Source organism: Balaenoptera musculus, chromosome 9 (assembly GCF_009873245.2).
Source record: "Balaenoptera musculus isolate JJ_BM4_2016_0621 chromosome 9, mBalMus1.pri.v3, whole genome shotgun sequence".
NCBI classification, from domain to species: domain Eukaryota; kingdom Metazoa; phylum Chordata; class Mammalia; order Artiodactyla; family Balaenopteridae; genus Balaenoptera; species Balaenoptera musculus.
Window position 1 is genome coordinate 9,036,740 of NC_045793.1, and position 22,105 is coordinate 9,058,844.

Below are 22,105 nucleotides of genomic sequence, written 5' to 3' on the forward strand. Positions count from 1 at the left end.
GCCTTTATATATGAATTCATCTAGCTCCCCCTCCCTTCCTCCCTCCCTCCCTTTATTTATCCTGAAAAAAAAAAAGTTTTAAAATTAGTTATGTATATTTTCAAATAAAAGCTCATAGACCCAACATAAAATGTTCCATTTGTTATGTAAATGCCATTAAGGAAATTAAGTTGAAGCCCATTGTTTAAGGACACACTTTTAAAAAACTGATTTTATATATATGCTTCTGTTTAAGTAGGGAAACTAGACTTTTTAAATTGATATAACCTACTCTCTGTAATTTCCATTCATAATGTTGTTAAGCATTATACTTTTTAGGAATATCATTTCACCCTCAATTATTTATGCTTGGTGTTTGTTTTGGAAAATTTGGATATTATGGAAAATGTATTAAGAAATTAGTAATGGACTGATAACCTACCAATTAGAGATAATTAGTTAGCATTATCCAGATTTTATTTCGTTCAGATCTCTTTTCTAACTATCTATATATTTATAATAATATTGGGGTCATCATCTATATAAATTTTTGTAAACACTTTTATTCACTATATTTTCCAATGGTATTAAATATTTTTGAGAAACATGATTTCTCATAACATAATAGTATTCCACATAAGCATATACTCTTTAAAATCACCTCTTCATTTAAAATATTTACTTGTTTTCAATTACTGTAAAACAAAGTACTTGACAAATGTGAAGTAACGCCTAAACATTACTTATTTTTTGAGTTACAGAAATTTAAGAAATCGAGAAAATTATCTGCAGTTTGAAATCATAGAGCTGAAAATCAATTCTCCATAAATAATTAAAACATAAAAAATAGTATTATAAACTAAACCAGTTTTTCTTATGTGAGGAAAAAGAAATCTCATGATGCAAGTTATCACTGAACTTTGAAATTGGTGTGAATTAATTCTTTCAAATGTTAATATATTAACTACATTTTCAAACGTTCATAAAATCAAGAGAGGAGATATCCTAACTGCTTAGGATAGACAGTGCCAGGAGTAGTCCCAGGGAAATAAATTTGCTGAGACTGAACTGGGAACTTGCCAGTATCTGCCAACAAGTTCCCCATCTACACACAAAGCCAAGAAAATATCTACTCCTTAGGCTATGGTCTGAATGTGTGTGTCCCCCAAAATTCACATGTTGAAATTTTAATGCCCAGTATGGTATTAGAAGGTGGGTCCTTTGGTAGGCGCTAGGTCATGAGGGTGGAGCCTTCATGAATGGGATTAGTGTTCTTATAAAGAAGACCTCACAGGCTCCGTCACCCCTTCCACCATGCGAGGACACAGCAAGAAGTCTGCAGTCTGCAACCAGGAAGAGGACCCTCACCAGAGCGCAAACGGGCTGGCACCCTGATCTCAGGCTTCCAGCCTCCAGAACTTTGAGAAATAAGTGTGTGTATACGAGCCATGAAGTCTATGGTATTTTGTTATGGCAGCTTGATTGGACTAAGATAATTTCCCTTAAAGCACCCAAACGGAAGTTTATCAAGGGTTTACAAAGGAAATTGTACTACAAAACAGAAATAAAAAGAGACCCTGGAAAGATTCCTTTGGAGACAGAAATACAAAGATGATGTTTGCTGAGTACAGGTTTCTGAAGCAGTGTGGATGCTGAGAAGTCATTCTATAACTGAAGCAATGTCTACATGAACAGAATGAGGAGGTTTGAATAATTCAGCTTAGCAAACAGTTGATTTAGGAGGAAGGCATATTCTGAATGGCTCTTCTAAAAGGCTTTGTTTACATGGATAGAAATTGATATTTTTTTTCAATAGGTGAGAAAGGTCATTAACAGAAATCACTTTCCTTCCACCATATAAATGCTGAACCACATTTTATGACCTTACTGATATGGGCAGACAAAAATTTTAGAGTATGATTCTAAACATCTGTCTGTAATTGAGTGCCATAAAATTGAGGCAGTTTGCAATAACAAACTTATTTCAAATGGTAGGCAGGTTTTTCTTTTGTGTGTGTGTGCTTTGTTTTCTTTTGTTTGGCTATGTATCAGACAGTAATACACATGGACATTTTTTTACTACTATTACAATATTATAATATTGTTCCTGGAAGATACATTTAGTTTCCTAATATAGATTGATGGAGTACATACACTCAGGCAATTAGAACTTTAAAAAATTCCAACTCTTCAAATGAGAAGACCAATCTGTAGGTCAGTGTTTTCCTAATTATGGGTTGCAGCTTGTTTTTAGGTCGTGAAATCATTTAGTGGGTCATGGCGATTTTTTTTTAATGGAAAAAAAAAGTTAGAAAAGAAAACATCAAAATTATGAGAGCACATTAAAGCACAAGGTAAATTTTATTTCATAAAACTTTGTTTCAGTAGGTATTGAGTATGATATAAAATATTTTCTCACTGTTTTGATCAAAATCATTTGAACTTGGAGGATGTTATGCTAAATGAAATAGACAAAAAAAGACAAATACTGTATGACCTCACTTATATGTAGAATCTTAAAAGACTAGAAGTCATATAGAATCAAAGAGTAGAATGGTGGTTGCCAGGGGCTTGTTGAATATTGGTCAAAGAGTACCAACTTTCACAGTCAGGAGGTGAAAAAGTTCTAGGGTATCTAATGGACAGCATGGTGATTATAGTTAAGAATACTGCATAGTGTACTTAAATACAAAATAAAATAAGAGAGATCGTAAGTGTCCTCACCACACACACAAAAGATAACTATGTGAGGTGATACATGTATTAATTAACTTGTTTGTGGTAATCCTGTCACGATGTACATGTATATTAAAACATCACATTGTACATCTTTAAGAAAAATCACACTGTACAACCTAAATATATACAGTTTTAATTTGTCAATCACACCTCAATAAAGCTGGAAACAATTTAGGTGCACAAAATCATCTCTAGGTCCACCTTTCCCAGGGTAATGGATATGAAAGTTAAAATGAAAATTATTCTCAGAGTGAACAGATGTTATCCATTTGACCCTTTCAGCATGTTTTTTTCTTTTTAGCACTTATTCCTAGTTAAAGGTAATGCACAAATATATATTCACCCGTCAGTGACCTCTGTTCTAAATAGAAATAAATGTAGTGGAATGTTTTATGAAAGCTGATGTTGCAAGTTGGAAAATATTTTCACAGAGAGATAACCCACTCTGCAAATTCAAGGTTACTCAGAGTTTGACTAATTTTTACAAGTCATAGTCAATATCTAATGAGACTTAAAAATTAATCACAACTTAGAGGAAAAAATGCGAGAGGGTGAATAATATATTGAATAGTCTCTAACTTATCGAATTTATTTTGAATTCATCACCAAAGAACAATATTTTCCAAGATGGCTTTTCAACCAAATGACTTACCTTCATCTTGGACTACAGAACTTATTATTTAGAAGCAGCACACACATGTGTGTGTGTGAACAACAACATGTTATTAGTGTTTTCCTCTTCTAGATTTTCTGTTATCTCCTACATTTTTGCAACCAAGCTATTTCAAAAAAGAAGTAAAATAGGACTGTCATTCTTCAGTGCTCATGCTGTTGATAAGAATAGGGTAGATACAGTTCTCAGTGTATAAGACTTTCACCTCCAAGGTAAAGGAAATTGAAGATGATTCAAAGAGATGGAAAGATATCCCATGCTCTTGGACTGGAAGAATATTGTTAAAATGGCCAAACTACCCAAAGCAATCCACAGATTTAATGTGATCCCTATCAAATTAGCTATGACATTTTTTTCACAAAACTAGAATAATCCTAAAATTTATTCGGAAACACGAAAGGCCCAGAATTGCCAAAGCAATCCTGAGGGAAAAGAAAAAAGCTGGGGGCATAATCCTTCCAGACTTCAGACAATACTACAAAGCTATAGTAATCAACACAGCATGGTATTGGCATAAAAACAGATATATAAATCAATGAAATAAACCCAAACACCTACAGTCAATTAATCTTTGACAACAGAGGCAAGAATGTACAATGGAGAAAAGACAGTCTCTTCAGCAAGTGGTGTTGGGAAATCTGGACAGCCGCATGTAAATCAATGAAGTTAGACTACTTCCTCACACCATACACAAAAATAAACTCAAAATGGCTTAAAGACTTAAATATAAGACAAGACACCATAAAACTCCTAGAAGAGAGCATAGGCAAAACATTCTCTGACATAAATCATAGCAATATTTTCTTAGATCAGTCTCCCAAGCCAAAAGAAATAAAAGCAAAAATAAACAAATGGGACCTAATCAAACTTAATCAGCTTTTGCACAGCAAAGGAAACCATAAACAAAATGAAAAGACAACCTAGGGACTGGGAGAAAATAACTGCAAATGATGCAACCAACAAGGGCTTAGTTTCCAAAATATATAAACAGCTCATACAACTCAATATCAAAAAAACAACCCAATCTAAAAATGGGCAGAAGATCTAAATAGACATTTTTCCAAAGAAGACATATAGAGGGCCAATAGGCACATGAAAAGATGCTCAACATTTCTAATTATTAGAGAAATGCAAATCAAAACAACACCAGTCAGAATGGCCATCATCAAAAAGTCTGCAAATAATGAATGCTGGAGAGGGTGTGGAGAAAATGGAACCCTTCTACACTGTTGGTGGAAATGTAAATTGGTACAGCTACTATGGAAAACAGTCTTGGAGGTTCCTTAAAAGACTAAAATTTGAAGTACGATATGATCCAGTAATCCCACTTCTGGGCATTTATCCGGAAAAGACAAAAACTCTAATTCCAAAAGATACATGCACCCCAATGTTCATTGCAGCACTATTTACAATAGCTAAGACATGGAAGCAACCTAAGTGTCCACTGACAGATGAATGGATAAAGAAGATGTGGTACATATATAAAATGGAGTATTACTCATTCATAAAAAAGAATGAAATGATGCCATTTGCAGCAACATGGATGAACCTAGAGATGATCATACTAAGTGAAGTAAGTCAGAGAAAAGACAAATATCATATGATATCACTTATATGTGGAATCTAAAAAATAATAAAATGAACTTATTTACCAAACAGAAATAGACTCACAGACATAGAAAATAAAATTATGGTTACCAAAAGGGAAAGGGAGGGGAGGGATAAATTAGGAGTATGGGATTAACAGACACACAATACTACACATAAAATAGTTAAACAGTAAGGATTAACTGTATAGCACAGGGAACTATATCCAATATCTTGTAACAACCTATAATGGGAAAAGAATCTAAAAAAGAATCTATATTTGAATCACTTTATTGTACACCTGAAGCTAACACAGTATTGTAAATCAACTATACTTCAACAATAAATGAATAGGGTATATATAATACAGAACGATTTCCCTTTGTTAAACCAAATATTAGTGTCCTCCATGTATGGGAAAAAATGGAAATCTTTGAAACATAAATATTTTCTTTGGACTATGTAAGAGTGAGACTATATAAAATTTTAGATTTCACATCTGTTCTCCTTAATTTGCACAGATTCTTAGCTAAATTGACAAAAACGTCTGAAGTCTACTTTTATCATATTTAAGCAAATCTATTAAGGTAAATTAGTTATTGCATATTGGATTCCTTTGTTCTTTCATATTTTAATAAACACAGTTTAAAATAGATGAGAGTATCTTGGAGTCCTAAATTAGACCAAATTAAATTAGTAAATGTCTATTAATCACTATGTTTAAGATCCTGATAATGGTTCCTGTTATATGGAAAACCACCAAGAGGTTGGGTTTGCTCAGTGAATGCCAGGAGGGAGGCCTTCATCCTTATATTTTTATGTGTTTAAGCATTAGAAAAGAATCATTAAACATAACAGAATCTAGTGGGGAATTTCTCAACTGTGGTAAATATTTGTATGTGTATTTGTTTTATGTGTTATTCTGGTCTCTCCAGATAATTTCTATTTGCTCTAAATCTCCCCAGGTGGATTTATACTGGGAAGTAGTGATAAAATATGGTGATCAATCATTTTGACTCTGAACATTCAGGGAAAAAGCAAAACTAACAACATAAGAACAGAAAAAGTAAACATCTAGGTATTTCACAATAGCTTTTGATTTCTATAATTCAGAGACATCTGTGACATAATGATTCCTGTCTTCCTTGAGTCCTTTTCAGTATAGTCCACAGAGCCAGGCCATACAGAAACACACAGCCTACTGTATGAAAAGACACCTATCCTTGAGCAGGAGATATTCTGTGTTCAAGGAGCCAGAGTGCTGAATTCAAACATTCCTGGAGCACCTCTTACGTTACAGGTGCTGCTCTATATGCAGGGGCGTGGCCTCTGCCTTCAAGGAGCTGATAGCATAGAAGAGAAATGAGATGGACCAAATCATACAACATGTTAGCAACTGTGTCAGGTGTGTGCATATGGTGTCACGAGTGAATATGGAATATTTAGAAATCAGAGTCCACAGTCACACAGTTGAGCCTTCTCTTATGAACTTCCTCTCTCAGTATTTAGTACATCTGTAAGGGGCTCAGGAAACATTCTGTTTCCTTCCGTCTTCCATTTCTAAATAGTTCTTTACTTAACATAAGTACTTACTTAAAACACCTATTGCAAGAAACATCTAGAGAAATTCGGTGATTTTTTAAATTATTTATCAGTCCCATATCATACATTGTTCTCTTTGTTTATGACATCTCACTTTGCAATCTCAGTTTTCTCTGCACCATCATAATCAAGGAATATTCCAAGGTCGCCAAGTTTGTTCAAATAACAACAATATTACCTAAGTCTCAGTTTATCACACAACTACCATGTCAAGTTTAAAAATTACTCTGCTTAGCCAGGCCAGTCTGCCCTCAGTCGATACATATCTCTTGTCATTCCTCTTTGTACTCACCCGCCCTTTTTTTCCGACACGTTGTACGATAGCAAGATCACTTTGAGCTTTTGATTCAAGCAGTAGAATATACCTTTAAAGTCATAATTAAATCAATACAGTCTTATTACTAATAGTAAAAGGTATTTGAATGCCCATAAAGTCAAAAGATAAACTACTCTTTCTTATGTTAATCAAATAAACATTCTTTGTTTTTAAACATATAACATTAACTTAGAGGAGTATCCACTGCTCTATTCAAAATGAACTAGCATTTGCCAAAAAAAAAAAAAAAAAATGGAAGATTTCAGTCCTCTGAGACAGTCTCAACCAACTTTCCTCCTCGCCCACCCTCACCATCTCAGCGAGGTTCTGTTTCCCTCATCCAATCCGCACTCAGGGCAGCTAAGAGAGTACCTCAAAAGTCTGATTCCAAACATAATCACGAGCATGTGACACCAACACAGCAACAACAGAACTTTAGCTGCGGAAATCACGATAGCAGTTTCAGGAGCGAACATTGAATAGATTTCACTGACCTGAGGAAATATCTATTTGGCTCATCTTGGTCTGCGTGATGTTGATGTGAACGCTGACTTTGCTGTCAGTGAGGTCAATCTCCACGTTGCCCAGATTATCCGCAAAATGACTGAAAAGCAGGAGACCATTGGGGTTCCAAGTCCTGAACTGGAAACTAACCGAAAACAGGTCCTGGTGAAGCCGTCCGGGCACCTCCAGGTAACTGGTAGCATTGAAAAAGACAGGTACCGTGTAGGGCTCCACACACGTGAAACTCAAATTTCCCTGGAAAACAGAAGGGCATGTTTTAAGGAAAATGTAGAATAAAATAAGCATCCATGGAAGACAGTAGACAAAGCGACAGTTTTACAAATTTCAAAGCAGAACTTGAGCCTGTGTGAAATTCTCATGTGCAGCCGTGTGACACGGATGCAGCAATTGGATACCTCGGCATGTCCTTCCTGCGATAGCGAACAGGGTACGGCAGTTGGCTATCAAGTTGAGGGATTCATACAAGCACCATCCATCATGGAATGGAGAGACTGACAGCCTGATGTGATGGGCTGACTATGGAATGGATGTGTCCCTGTGTGGTGGGCTTGGGTGTGGACCACTGGACTTTCTGAAGACAGCGAAGAGCTGCTTTTCCCTCCCCCACTACTGATGCTGCATCAGCCAGGGAGGGAATGCCTTTGTCCTCTTTTGGATGGCCTTGGTCAAATGTTTATTGATATATAAATCTGGTCTCAGTGGGAACTATGATCATTTGGTTGCTATTTATTAAATTATTATGGGGCAAATACTCTTGGGTTTTATCTCAATACCTAATATATATGAATTAATATTAACTATTTAGCATCAATATGATTGTGATTATCTCGATTATTTTGTTATTCAACCCCAAATCTCATTTAAATTCCCATGAGGGACTTCCCTGGTGGTGCAGTGGTTAAGAATCCGCCTGCCAATGCAGGGGACACAGGTTCCATCCCTGGTCCGGGAAGATCCCACAATGCTGCGGAGCAACTAAGCCCATGTGCCACAACTACTGAGCCTGCGCTCTAGAGCCTGTGAGCCACAACTGCTGAGCCTGTGTGCCACAACTACTGAAGCCCGCGTGCCTACAGCCCGTGCTCCGCAACAAGAGAAGCCACCGCAATGAGAAGCCCACGCACTGCAATGCAGAGTAGCCCCCGCTCGCCGCAACTAGAGAAAAGCCTGTGTGCAGCAACGAAGACCCAACGCAGCCAAAAATAAGATAAATAAATAAATAAATTTATAAAATAAATTCCCATGAAGTGTGCATATATAACACATTAATGTTTGTGGAAACAGTGACATGAATGTACAAAAGGAAAAGAAAACTTGCAATAATTAAAGCTTCCTCCTTCCCCTTCACACTCCCTCTATTTGGTACAAGGAAATTTGATTTATTATTCAAATACATTGAATTTTATATTCTAGTGTCTAAGTACCTTCCTTTTAAAGATATGAAAATCTACATATTCTTCCATCTTTTTTTAACCCACCATATCTTGAGGAATATGATTTGGAGACATTTTCACTTCAATTTTTGTTTGTTTGTTTAACAACACCGCATATTTGTCCCTAGATGCATAGCTCTTCCACTTTAGTACATTAAGCTAGGCTGTCTCTCTGAATTAATATTCAAATTAAATTTGTGCTGTGACTTCACAGATGATTATTTTTAAATGCTTACTTTTCCCGATGAAAAGAACTGGTTGTGCATAATAACTGAGATGTCATAAATGACTGCATGCCTGTGCTGTGGGGATTGTCTCCCCACAAAGTTTAAAGGTATTTTCTGAGTAATGGTGCTGACTCTGGATCCACCGTATAATGAGGAAATGGGTGTGTATATAGAGAGGGGTGCAGGATGAGTGCTGAGTCAATTCCACTGAAATATCAGCACCTGACATCTTTGAAAGCAAATTTCCTACGTAAATATTTGCCTTTGTAGAGCTGCTTGCAAATGTCCAACTTGCCTCTATACTGCCTAAATTTTTAATACATAGGTATATTTTTGTTTAAAAGCCTTTTTTATGTCTGTTCATTCTATTTTAACAAACATAATTATAGATAATTCATGCTTTTCTAAATGTCTTTGTTATTCAAGTTAAAATAGCATTTATAAGCACAATATATTTTGTGGTTAAAGCTGATTTTGGAATGAGTCTCCAGAGTGCAATTCTCTGTAGTTTGGGTACCTAATTAATACATTTGAGGACCAACAGGGAGGTCTGGGCAGAAATAACACTTTACTTCTTAAAGGTGTAAATAATGGAAAAGGTATTATGATGATTTGGATTCTGTACCCTTCTATCTTAAGTAACAATTTCTGAGGAAACAAAAGGACTCTGATGCCATTTTATCCAAAATTTAAAATAGCCTATGTATAAATACTGCTCTAGATAAGAAATAACACAGCATGGAAAGAGACCATGACCTCAGGGGTCGGATACTGTGAATCCACAATCTATGTTTATTGGAAAGTTATTTTTCCAGTTTAAATCTCAGTTTTCATCTACAAAATGTTTATGACAATATCTCCCTTGTAGTATTGTTCTTAGATTACCATAAATGTAACAGGTCTTGTACAGTGCCTTTTGCCTGTACATGGAGCTATTATTATTTTTCTCTACAGTCAATATATCTTATGAGAAAATTTCACCAAAGTTCAATTTTTAACTATTAGTATAAATTCATCATTATTTTTAAGAAAGATAATTAGTAAAGAAAAATTTTGCATTAAATTATTATTTTATAGTTTCTTATATCCAACCTGAACTCTTGGTTATTCATTCAGCATTTCCATTTGTCCAATAATTTTATGAAAACCCTAGACTCAAGTTTGGGGTAACAAGACCAGAGTCTTTTAGAGCATAGCACAAATACTCATTATATTATCCACTCCCACTGGCTCCCAAATATATGGATCTCTGGATTCCCAGGCTCTTCTCAATTACATTTTGGGATTAAAGAAAATCCTGCTCTTGCAGAGCCATAAGGAACTCACATACCAGATTTTTAAGTTGATATCTTGTAGTGATCGTATATGGTGTCGTAGGAACACATGTGTGCTAGCATGTTCTTTGATTTCTACTCTCCTTCTTGAAATAGTTCAACCTGGAAACACTCACACCAGAGTCAGAGAAGACCACTGTGAGCTTCTGGGTCACAGATTTCACTATCTAATCTAATCAATCTTTATTTAATTGCATAATATTTATTTGGTATGTTTAGCTTTGACAAGAAGTTTATTTCTTTACATATTTGAGTGAATTAACTTTGGAAACATGGAAGTAAATATAATAAAGTTCCTGGTTTTAAAACTTTTAAAATATTGAATTACATCATCATCAAGAAATGCAGAGCTATATACGACGTGACATTTGGAAACACGAGGCTGCCGATTTAAGGGCTGCTGAACAGCTGGGATGAAGTATGCCTGTTCCTCTGCCATGGGGAATCCAGAAACACTGGGGCTGAAATTCTGGGCCCCATCTGAATCAAACTTATTGTCTATTTCTGGTTAATTTAACTCAAAAACTGGTATCTATTCTCAGAGTAAATTCAATGTCTCCATATCTTCAGGTAACTCTAAAGTTAGTTTTATATGGTTGAACCCACCACAAGCCTGATGATAAATGCTATGATGCTGTTGTTTATTAACAGTCCAGACACAATACAATTTCTTTGATTTTTCTATGAACCAATATCTTGGGGGTGAAAAACCTTACCACATTTGAGGGTTCTAGTTTCTTCCTTCTTGCGAGATCAGTTATGTTGATGCCATTGTAGTTAATGTTTTCCATGCAGCCTTTGAAATTCTTTCTACTGCTGGAACTTGGCTTACCGGAGAAAGGTATGCCTCCAAAGGTTATCTTTGAAAAAAAAAGACAAAATGTCAACATTCACACTGTATTTGACTTAAAAAAAAAAAAATTTTACAATAAATTAGACAAAACTACTAATAGATCCAAGGTCAGTTATCTTTACCTCGGCCAATATATACAGACATTTTTTTCTGCCTCCAAAGTCTGTTGCATATTAAATTATGTTGTTATTGAAGTATATGCTAATTGTCATTAATTCTGAAAATTAGATTATAACTTGAACAAGAAAAGAGCAACAACCCCTAGCATTTTAATACCCAGAAGACAGTTTATCAATTTTCCTGGGAGTGTTTTAAACGATTTCACACAGCAAATATCTTTTATTAAGTAATATTAAGAATACATTTTTGTGCTTATCATTCAAATACATACTATCAATAAATGCTTCTAGCCATTATGAAATAAACAGCATTAATATATTAAGTTTATAAAACTTCAGCCAAAAGCAAGGAAAATTGTATTCAGCCTATTTAGACATTATAGTCTAATGACCATTAGTGTAAAAAATTCATTGGTCTTATTGTGAATGCAGAAAATAGTTCCAAAAGTCTAATTGCAACACTGATTAGGAACATCTTCAGATTTGGGGGCTATAATTTGAGAAGTACAGGTTTAAAGATATTATAGGTCTCCTAGGTCCTAAGGAACAAGGTCAATGCTCCTTCCTGTGATTCTTAAGCAATCATTTCCTATAAAAAGAGAGTATATATTTTTCTACATATTTTTGATCAAATTATAGTACTAAATATCAATTTCATATAATACAAAATTATACTTAATTATGTATTGCCAATGACATGTACTGCTAATAAAGAATTAGTAGTGAATGAATCTATTAATCATAGCTGTAATATCAAGATATATAATCCAGATATATTTCTCTTAATTATTATTAAATTACCAATTTTTCTTACAAAGTTTTGAAAATGAAAGACAGATTTCAATGTCAAGACTTCATATTTTATACATAAAGCAGAGATCTTTGGGTTTTAGAAGACACAAATTATGCTTCTGTTATTTATGTTTTGGCATTTTATTTTAAAAAAATTAAATTTTTAAAATTATTTTTAACCATTTTTAAATTTTTAATGTACAGTGTTGTTAGTTTCAGGTGTATAGCAAAGTGATTTAGTTATACACATATATATATTCTTTCTCAGATTCTTTTCCATTATTGGTTATTACAAGATATAGAATATAGTTCCCTGTGCTCTACAGTAGGTCCTTGTTGTTTATCTATTTTATATATAGTAGTGTGTATATGCATTTTAAACGCTTAACTGGTTTTAGGGAAAAAGCACAAATTAATGATGGTTTATGAGACAGTATAAAAAACCAAAAAACCTCACTTAAAATAAAATTAAATGTATTAATACCAGTTAGCTGTATATATATCATTTACCTTAGATTTTAAACATGGGAAGAAAAGAGAAAAACTAAGAATAAATACATAAAAAATAATCAGGAAACTACAAAATGAATAATAGAGAGTATTCTAAAATAGGTTAGGAAAATATTTTCAAGTGGCATTGAACTGAACTTATTAGGTGCTATATACATGTAATTAATAACAAAGGTAAGAATTAATGATACTTTAATGGAGTGTTGTATTTCTCATCTAAAATTCATTTTATCAATTTTATCAATCTCTGCTCCAGTAATAAAATCTTCCAGGCTTAATGACATGCAGCATCACATTTTGAATAATATTACTAAATGCTAGTTAAAAGTATTGTTTTATTCCTTCTCTGTGTGCGTAGTTTCTTTATGGGGGGGACTCTCATTTTCCTTCCGGATGATGATTCACACACTCCTTACGGTTTCTCTGTTTTCGACAACCCTTGGCTCATGTTCTACCTTATAGAAGGTACCCTGGTGAAGCATCACAGGCTCAATTTACCAGATTCCTTACAATTAAGAGATGTGGGTTCAAATCCCAATTCCTAATATAACTCATCATTTGATATTAGGTGCTCACTACTTGTTTCCTGTTATGTATTCTCATCAATAAAAGGAAACACGTTCTGATATTGTAATCATTCTCATGGTAAAAAAAACTGTTGCAGTTGTTAGATTAATAATCTGATATTGCTATGACTCACACAATTGCCTTATGAATGGCACTGCCATTCAATGACGATGTTGACTCTAAAAAAGAATTGCACTGACCATTGTGTTAGCTACCAAGAGTTTCCAAAGGGTGGCAGAGACTGCTAGATACCTCTGAGTGTCCTTTCTCCCACCTTCTTTAAGAAAAAAACATTGCTTTTCAGCTAGGCATATGCTCCCCAGACAATACACAGCATTTACCAACCTCTTTGAACAAGTTTTGGTCTCATGAGATTTAAGTGGAAGGGTTGTATGTGACTCCAAGAACTATAATTAAAGGGATGAGGGGGGCACAGTCTTCTTCACTCCCTGCCTTCGCACTGTCTGGAATGCAAAATGGAACGTGAGTAACTATCTCGGAGTGATTTGCAGAGGGGATGGGGTAGCAGCAGGATAAAAGTAGACTGTGGTCTTGATGACCATGATGCTGTCATTTGAGCCCAGGGCTACCTGCCCGCAGGCTCCTTTTAAGTGAAAGGAATAAACATGTATCTGTTATGTTCAGTCTTATTAATTATAACTGATATATGTGGTGATTTCTATTACTTCCTGTTGTCTCCTCACAGTACCCTATGAGCAATGTGCTATTATACTCACTTTATAGAAAGGGAATGTGATTTCACCACTGTCACACAACCAGTTAGGGGCAAAAAGGGATTCAAACCCAGGATTATGGCTCCAATTTGAGCTCATGCAGTTGATTCTCTACAAAATCCCAACCGGTTTCTAAAATCCTAGCCCAGTTCTGCAGTGGACAAGGGGGAGGCATTCTTCTACTTTCCAAGCAGAGCCGTATGGCAAAGGCAAGGGCATAACATCCAAAGTGGGTGTATTCTTGGCATTTGGATAAAGAAGGGAGAGAAGCCAGGACAAACACCAGTCTGCTGTCCTGCCCTGTGTTGTCACTGGCTGGAGGAGGAAGAATGAAGTGAACTGCGTCTGTACACCCTTGCATGCTTCTCAGGTCACCATGTAGCTACAGCTTGACTGCAACGGTGACTGGCTCACTTTTAACAGGCTACAGAGAGGTCAATAAGGTGAATGGTTAAGGCTTCTCCCCCCCAGAAATGCCCACCTTGAGTTATGTCAAAGGAACAAACTTGTCTTCTATTGCTTCTTTCATGATGTATCAATATATCCCCGGGAATGAGGCTAGGTATTATTTAATTAACCGCTGGCAGTGGTGGGCTGGATCCTGCCAATACTGGCTCATGAGAACTGACTGTTAGAGTCATTGTTAAAAATTAAATTATATAAGCTTTAAATTCAATACATTACATTAAACAAAAAATTAATAACTACTCAGAACTCATGTCTACATTTTCCTATCATGTATGCTCTTGAGGTTATTTACGTTTATTTTGTCTACATGATGGAAATATTGAATAATGGCGTAGTATAATACATATTTTTGGTCTTTGTTCCCAGTTCCTGGCACAGAGCTCCTAAAATCCTTGCAATTTCCTGAGTAATAGGTGTGTCTTTTGTTAGTCATAATGAGCCCTTTTGTGCAAGGAGATGTGTGCAAAAACACTGAGAGACTGATTCTACTACAGTCCCTAATTTTCTTTAAACAAATAAGCCAAGAGAATCCCTTTATATTCAGGTAAACATGTAGAGATATAAAGGTAGGCCCAACCATTTTCATTGCAGCTTTTGCCAATAACTGCAGGATCTGAGGAAAGTAATCAGGTAGTAGCTCTACAAAGAGAAATATGTTGAGTCTCTCCTGATTCTTTCTAGTAAACTAAAATTTTTTTCCTGTGTCTCTCTAACAAATATGTCTCAGGCATTTTAGTCTACAGGTGAGGTTCTCAAACATGGTATTCTATCTAGAGGGACTTCGAAGTGTCGATGAAACTGCTGACCCCGTAGAAAGCATTGTGTGTGCATGAATATTCATAGATTTCATTGCAAACTCAAAGGGTCTATAACCCCAAATTTTTAATTCTGTTTTTTGAAAATTGGAATTGTGTTTGCCCATTACTAATGTTCCAGGATTTCTCACCTCTTCTATGGTACTTCAAAGTTTATTAATGGAGAATGAATAATTCATCTTTAAATTCTCTCCTACAGTAGGAGATAAGCCACGTAAGTCAAGATTCATATTAATTTACAGAAGATAGAAATTTGGGGGATTTTCACATTCTTTCCCTTTCAACAATCATTTTTACTTTAAAGAGATGTCTGGAGGAGTAATTATTTCCTGATAACCTTAGATATATTTTAATGTTAATAAAGTCTCTATATCAAAGTTTATATGGCATATTCTAAACTAAATTTCTAATTGGAAATATATGTAATGTATGTATATTACAGAAAATTTAGAAACTATTTAAACATATAAAGGAAATAACATAGTTGTAAATCCTGACTTTTTCACTTACTACCTTATGGTAAGCACATTCTATGTTCTAAAAGATTTATGTGTGGATATCAGTAACATACAAATATGTATATGTATATATCTGCAATTTCAAAACTGGGGGCCAAGGCACATGGAGATGGCACAGCAAACTCATAGGGGTGCCCCAGTGATGAACATCTTCTTACAGAACTTTTATCCCTATTTATGATTAACATTTTTGGTGGACATTTTAAGGTTGAACTGCTCTCCAAATAATTAAAAAACTTGATATGCCTACCAGTATGTTATGAGAATATATATTTTTTACTGCACCAATATGATCATTGATTATTTTTTAATCTTTGATCATTTGGAAGGTAAAAAATATTTTTATTTATGGAAGGTAAAAAAATATTTTTATTTATGGACAATCTCTTTAAAATATTCTATATTTTTATTTCTTTTATGACAATGATATCTGAGAAAACAGAACTTGTCAAAAGAACTATCTACAGACAGGAATGTATAAATGACTTAACATATACCAGAACTCAGGATTTCTTATTCAATATTTTGTAATAAATATTAGACAATCCTAGGTACATAATATACCGTACATCATCAAGAACAGGCGATTTATGTTATAATTAACTACCAAAGAAAAGATTACAACTTAAATTTATTCTGGTTTTGTTAAATGGCCCTGATAACATGATAAATGGTCCTTCTCTTTTAATATATCAGTATGTTATTTTGGTACCAAGTTTTTAAAAATGTTTTAAGAACTCATTATGAATAATTTAGAAATAAATAAAACGACATATTAACAAATTAGGTTGTGAAGTTGTAAGTTAAGTTTTCTTTGGAGGATAAAATGAAAATGGTATAGGAAGGTGTATGATTAACAATAATACAACAAGACAGTAGGAAACTGAGGCAGCCACTTGATGCATTACAACTTATACATCCTCAGATTTACCTCATAGTCCAAATCCAGGTAGTCGAACTCCCCATTGGTGCGGAAGTGCTGCGTGCTTCTGTCCAGCGTGAGGTTGAGGCTCCGGCCCTGGCGCTCAATGACCACAGAGTGCCAGTGGTGATCATCCAGCAGACTTCCTGTCGTCACGGACGTGTGGCCATATATGGGGCCAAGCTGGTTGCTTCCTGAGTCACGTGAGTGGAAAAGAAACAAGGCAAAGCCATCACAACTCTATGTCGAAGCAGACCTTTCATCTACAACACCAAGGGTGGACGTTTCTCTAAAGCTCTGTCTACTGAAGTTAACATGGGAAAACCAACATGTAACTACACTTAAAAACAGTTGTATGTTCAAACTACATAAAAGCTATTAAGATGGAAAAAAAGTCCTGCTCCCTTAAAAAACATGAGCTTTTTTTTTTTTTTTTTTTTCAATTACTGTACCATGAATTCTGCTAAATTTGGTAGATTCTTTATAAAGCCTGAAACAAGAACTGATCATATGGCCTCACAAAAAAGATCATTACCATGTCATTGGAAAGCAGTTTGCGTAGAGTTTTATTGACTAGAATTTATGACAGCCATGGAAACACATCCACTCAAATATCCGCTGTCACTCTTAATGCTGTTACCTATGGCTCTGGGGCCAGAGCTCTGGGGCCAGAGTGCCTGGATTCTGATGCTGGTTCCACCATTGGCTTGCTCCATGATCCTGGCCAAGTGGACAGTTCTCTGGGCCTCTTCTTTCCTCACATGTAAAAAGGGAAGAATTAATAGTAACCTGCTTTACAAGTTTGCTGTAAGGATTAAATTAATTAGTACAAGCAAAGAACTTACACACTTCCTGATATATAGTGAACATTCATTAAATGTTACCTGTTAATTTTTTATTATTATTGTTGTTGTTATTATTATTATTTTTGGTCAAGAAAATACGGCATGACAATTTTCAGTTTTGTTTTTTTTTTTTTTCTTATTCCAAAAGCCATAATCAGCATAATATTTAATGTCATGGAAAGTTTACTCAAGTTATACTTTAAAAAAAAACTGCAAAATTATATATGCAGCATTAATCCAGTTTTGAAATAAGATTTCCATAGCAACAAGACTATAAATAAGAGTGGAAGGTTCTGAGAATCTGAAATGTTTACTAAGGTCATCTCTGGAGGCTGTTTCCATATTTTTTACCATTTTTTATTTTGTCTAATCAAGCATTGCTTTTGATAGTCAGGCAAAGCTAAATGCTATAAAAATACAATATTGCTTCAGAATAAATAGCATAACAGAAATCAGAGAAACACACAATTGACTGAAGAATTAAATTATTTTCATTTTTTCACATTTAGGATGCTAATATGCCTATACCTGACATTTTCCATGGATTTCCTAGATGAAATTTCTTTCCTTTTGGTGATGAAATCAAATGTTGCCCTGTGATTGTGATTATGATTGTGTATGTACACTGGCGGTGGGACAGGGAGAAAGAAAAGAAAGAATAAATTTAAGTGAAAGACTACATTCAGTTTCATTACTTTAAATATTTAGACTAGAAGACAAAGCAGCAACTCACGTGCCTGATATTTAGGCAACAGCATTAAAGAGTGACAGCGGATATTTGAGTGGATGTGTTTCCATGGCTGTCATAAATTCTAGTCAATAAAACTGCTCAAACTGCTTTCCAATGACATGGTAATGATCTTTTTTGTGAGGCCATATGATCAGTTCTTGTTTCAGAACAGTAGTGTCACACTCTTACAAGCCCCAGCGGCTTTTAAAGGCTACTCTATACGTTTCACGTTTTTTAAAAAAAACAGGAGAAAGGTTTGAAAAAATAAACTTCTTTGGATATGATCCAATTGCTCTGAGTGTGTGTGTGTGTGTGCGTGTGCGTGTGTGTGTGTGAGTGTGCATGTTTTTAAAAAGCACTTATGTTTGGTTTTCTGGTTTCTCTTCCCCCATCCCTCCTTCTTAGCTTCTAATGAACCTGTTTTTCAAAAACTACTTAGGGATATTTTTCTCCCAGGTAACGCATGAATACATGTTTAATATTACAAGTAGAGAACATTATAAAGAATTAATGTGTAAAACATTAATCACTCATTTCCATCACTAAAGATAGCGTGGTCTATTTCCTTCCAGACATTTTTCATTTACATACATTTAATTATATATACATATAATTATATAATACGTATAATTCATACACATAATATTAAAAATATTGATATATTATTTATATTTTCCTACAGTTTTCATTTAATGCTCTACAGTATTCCCCAAATTATTCACAGACATTTTAAACACATACCCACCTATTTCTATATGTTAAGCTTTGTTTCTTTCAATTTTTGTTATTGTAACAAATATTGCAAAGTATGTCCTTGGACTTAAATCCTAAAGTTATTTCTTATTATTTCTTTATGATTATTGGACCAAAATATATAAAGAATTAAAAATATCTGAAGATACATTATCAAACTGTTTTCTTGAAATATTTTCAGGAACAGTACAAAGAATCCTTTTTGTCACATAACTCACCAACACAGATACTCTCATTTTTAAAATTTATTTACTTGAAAAATTGGAATTTGTTATTTTATTGTATATTTCTTTTATAGACAGTTTGAGCATTTGGTGTTTATAGATTATTTATAATGTTTCTTCTACAAGTTTTCCTTATATTTTTTGGCAATATTTTCCTCCTAAAGTCTTGGTATTATTACCGAGTGGAATGAATTTTTATCATGATGACATTAACTTCTATATTTGACATTTGCATTTTCCCAGGTTTTGGCAGACATTTTCATTTTATGATTTTTTAATATAAAATTTAAATATTTTTGTGTAATTATATAATAAGCATTTTTGGATAATTTTCTTTTTTGTTATAGAAATTATTATTTCTATCAGAGATTTTGAATGTGAAAAGTTTTATAATAAAAGATAAATCTTTGTAGACACTATAGCAAGTATTATCAACCAAAAAAACCAACTGAAGTTTTAATTTTTAGTATAATTTTGATTTTCAAAGTAATAAAAGTTAATCTAAGGGACACAAGCCATATTTAAGAATGTTGGAACAACCATATTGATAAGTAAAGTAAATAGGCAGGATCTCTTTTTGTGTTCTAATTTTTAGTTTTATAGCTTTCCATTGGGATGCATTTAACATGTGAATTTTAAAAGATTATAAAAGAATTCTATAAAGATTATAAAGTCTTTTATAATCTTTATAGATTATAAAATCTTTATAGAATTCTAAAATCACTGCAGCATAAAAAATACAGAATATATGATGCCCTTCAAACAACTCTTGCATAAATCCCGAAATTTTTAGGCAAGCAAGAGGAGGATAATGTACTGTTTGATTTGCATGAATTGTAACTTTGAATGTCAGTATCTGTGTTGTGGATCTTCCCTTTAGCTTTAAGGAAACCTTAGCTACATTATACAACACCAAACAAGTATTAGGATTGTCCACTTAAAAACAACAACAAAAGCCCAAACAAAACAATATAATCCTTCTTTGAGTTGCATCTCATTCTCCAGCAAAACATATCATTTCTCTGATCCTTCATTTCTAGTTGATAATATTAAAAATATTCATTCCCACACCTTTCATCTTTTCTTAACTGATGACAATAAAACTACTGTCCTTTCTATTCCACTGAGAATAAATCAACAGTAACCACAATGTTGCCAAACAGTGACCTCACTTTTCTGTCTTCTTTAAGTGACATTTTAGGCGAATTTGATGCAGTAGACCATAGTAGACCGCCTCTTGTCCTTCCCTGGTCTCTGTGAGTCACATATTAGTATTTCCTCCTATCCACTGTCCACTTCTCCTCAGTCTCCATGTAGCTTCTTCTCCTGTTAATCTCATACATGCAACTCCCTAGTTGAAATCTCAACTTTGATGCCTAATAGGCAACTAAAATGCACCATATCCAAACAGATCTCTAGACTTCCTCTGTTGGAAGAAACTAATACTTCTCTATTAGAAGAAACTCTGTGGAGAAAACAAAGCTTTCTGTATTTCTGAAAATGGTGCTAATGTCCATTTGGAACTCAAGCCATACCCTAGGAATTACCCTAATACATTATCTTTCTTTCTTACTCCATATCCAAATCATTACAAATGATACTGAGTTTACCACCAGAATCATCTCCCAAGTGGATCAATTCCTCTACATCTCCACTGATAGCCACCTTCTGCAAGCAATGCTGTCTGTCTCTCACTGTACCAGACTCTCATGTTGATGCAAGTGTTTTCTCTTACAGAAGCCTCAGTACATTTAAAAAAATAAGATCATGATGCTATAGTTTAAAGCCTACTAATAGCTTCCCATTCTTAAAATACTATCTAAACCTTTTACCACGCCCTAAAGGATACTACAGGATTTCAACAATCCTCAATGTTTGGATTTCATCTTTTTATCCGACTTACTCATTACAAATATCACACCAGCCTTTTCCTGTTCCTTGAGCATGTCAGGTCTTAGTTCTTTCGTGATTCCCCTCCTCTCAATTAACCTTCTCTCAGATACTTTTTAGGACTTGTTTTTGTCATCACTGAAATCTCAGCATGAATATCTTCTCACGGAGGACTACATCTTCTAATGTTGACCCATCCTGCCTATGCAATATCCTTTATATATTAACCTATTTAATTGATTTCATACTCCTCATCATTATTTGAAGTCACTTCTTTGGATTTAGTTGTTTCATAAAAATAGTAATAGATAATATAGTGTCTGATGCCTCCACTGTGTCATAAACTTCATGAACTCAAAGAACTCCATTTTTTCACCCCTGTATCCCAGATGCTCATATAGCACCTGCAGAGTACAGGTGTTTAATACATATTTTTGAATGAATAAGTATACAATATATCATCAACCACTATGAATTAAAACTGGATTGACAATATAATGTGAACTCTTTTTGTAATTTAACATTTTAAGGATTAAAGACCATTAGGCATTTAACTAATGGGAAGACAATAAATGAAAGAATGGTGCCAAAAGTCAGGACATACCTAGGTTTAAACTGAAGACCAGCTTGGCTTTTTTCAGTTCCAAAGTAATATAATCCCCTTGCTGTCCTTCCCCATGCAAGAGTACCCCTTCACTTTCGGAGGTTTTAAATTTCAAAGCAATGACATCTTTCAGTGTTTTCATCTTCTTGTTTCTGAATCTATACGGTAACACAACATGGCCATCAAAGTTGATAACATCAGCCCCTAAAAGAAGAAATAAATAATATGTTAGTTTAATTATTGTATGTTGCCATCCAGTGTGAAGTATATCTTCTTTCAGTGGGTGTCTACACAGAATAAATGAGAAAAAAGTGTTTTTTTCCTGAAAACTCTTTAGCCCTGGGTT

General features: G+C 34.3%; 1 protein-coding gene across 2 annotated transcripts in view; it reads right to left on the reverse strand.

Moving 5' to 3' along the window:
- The window catches only part of CNTNAP2 (contactin associated protein 2), a 2,064,798-nt gene that overhangs the window by 1,149,335 nt on the left and 893,358 nt on the right, over window positions 1-22,105 (reverse strand). For both annotated transcript variants that reach the window (XM_036864011.1, XM_036864010.1), the window contains exons 6-9: window positions 21,760-21,963; window positions 16,723-16,907; window positions 11,132-11,275; window positions 7,391-7,655 (exon numbers count right to left, since the gene is read on the reverse strand). In XM_036864011.1, the coding sequence (XP_036719906.1) occupies window positions 7,391-7,655; window positions 11,132-11,275; window positions 16,723-16,907; window positions 21,760-21,963 (798 nt within the window). The remainder of the gene's footprint in view (window positions 1-7,390; window positions 7,656-11,131; window positions 11,276-16,722; window positions 16,908-21,759; window positions 21,964-22,105) is intronic.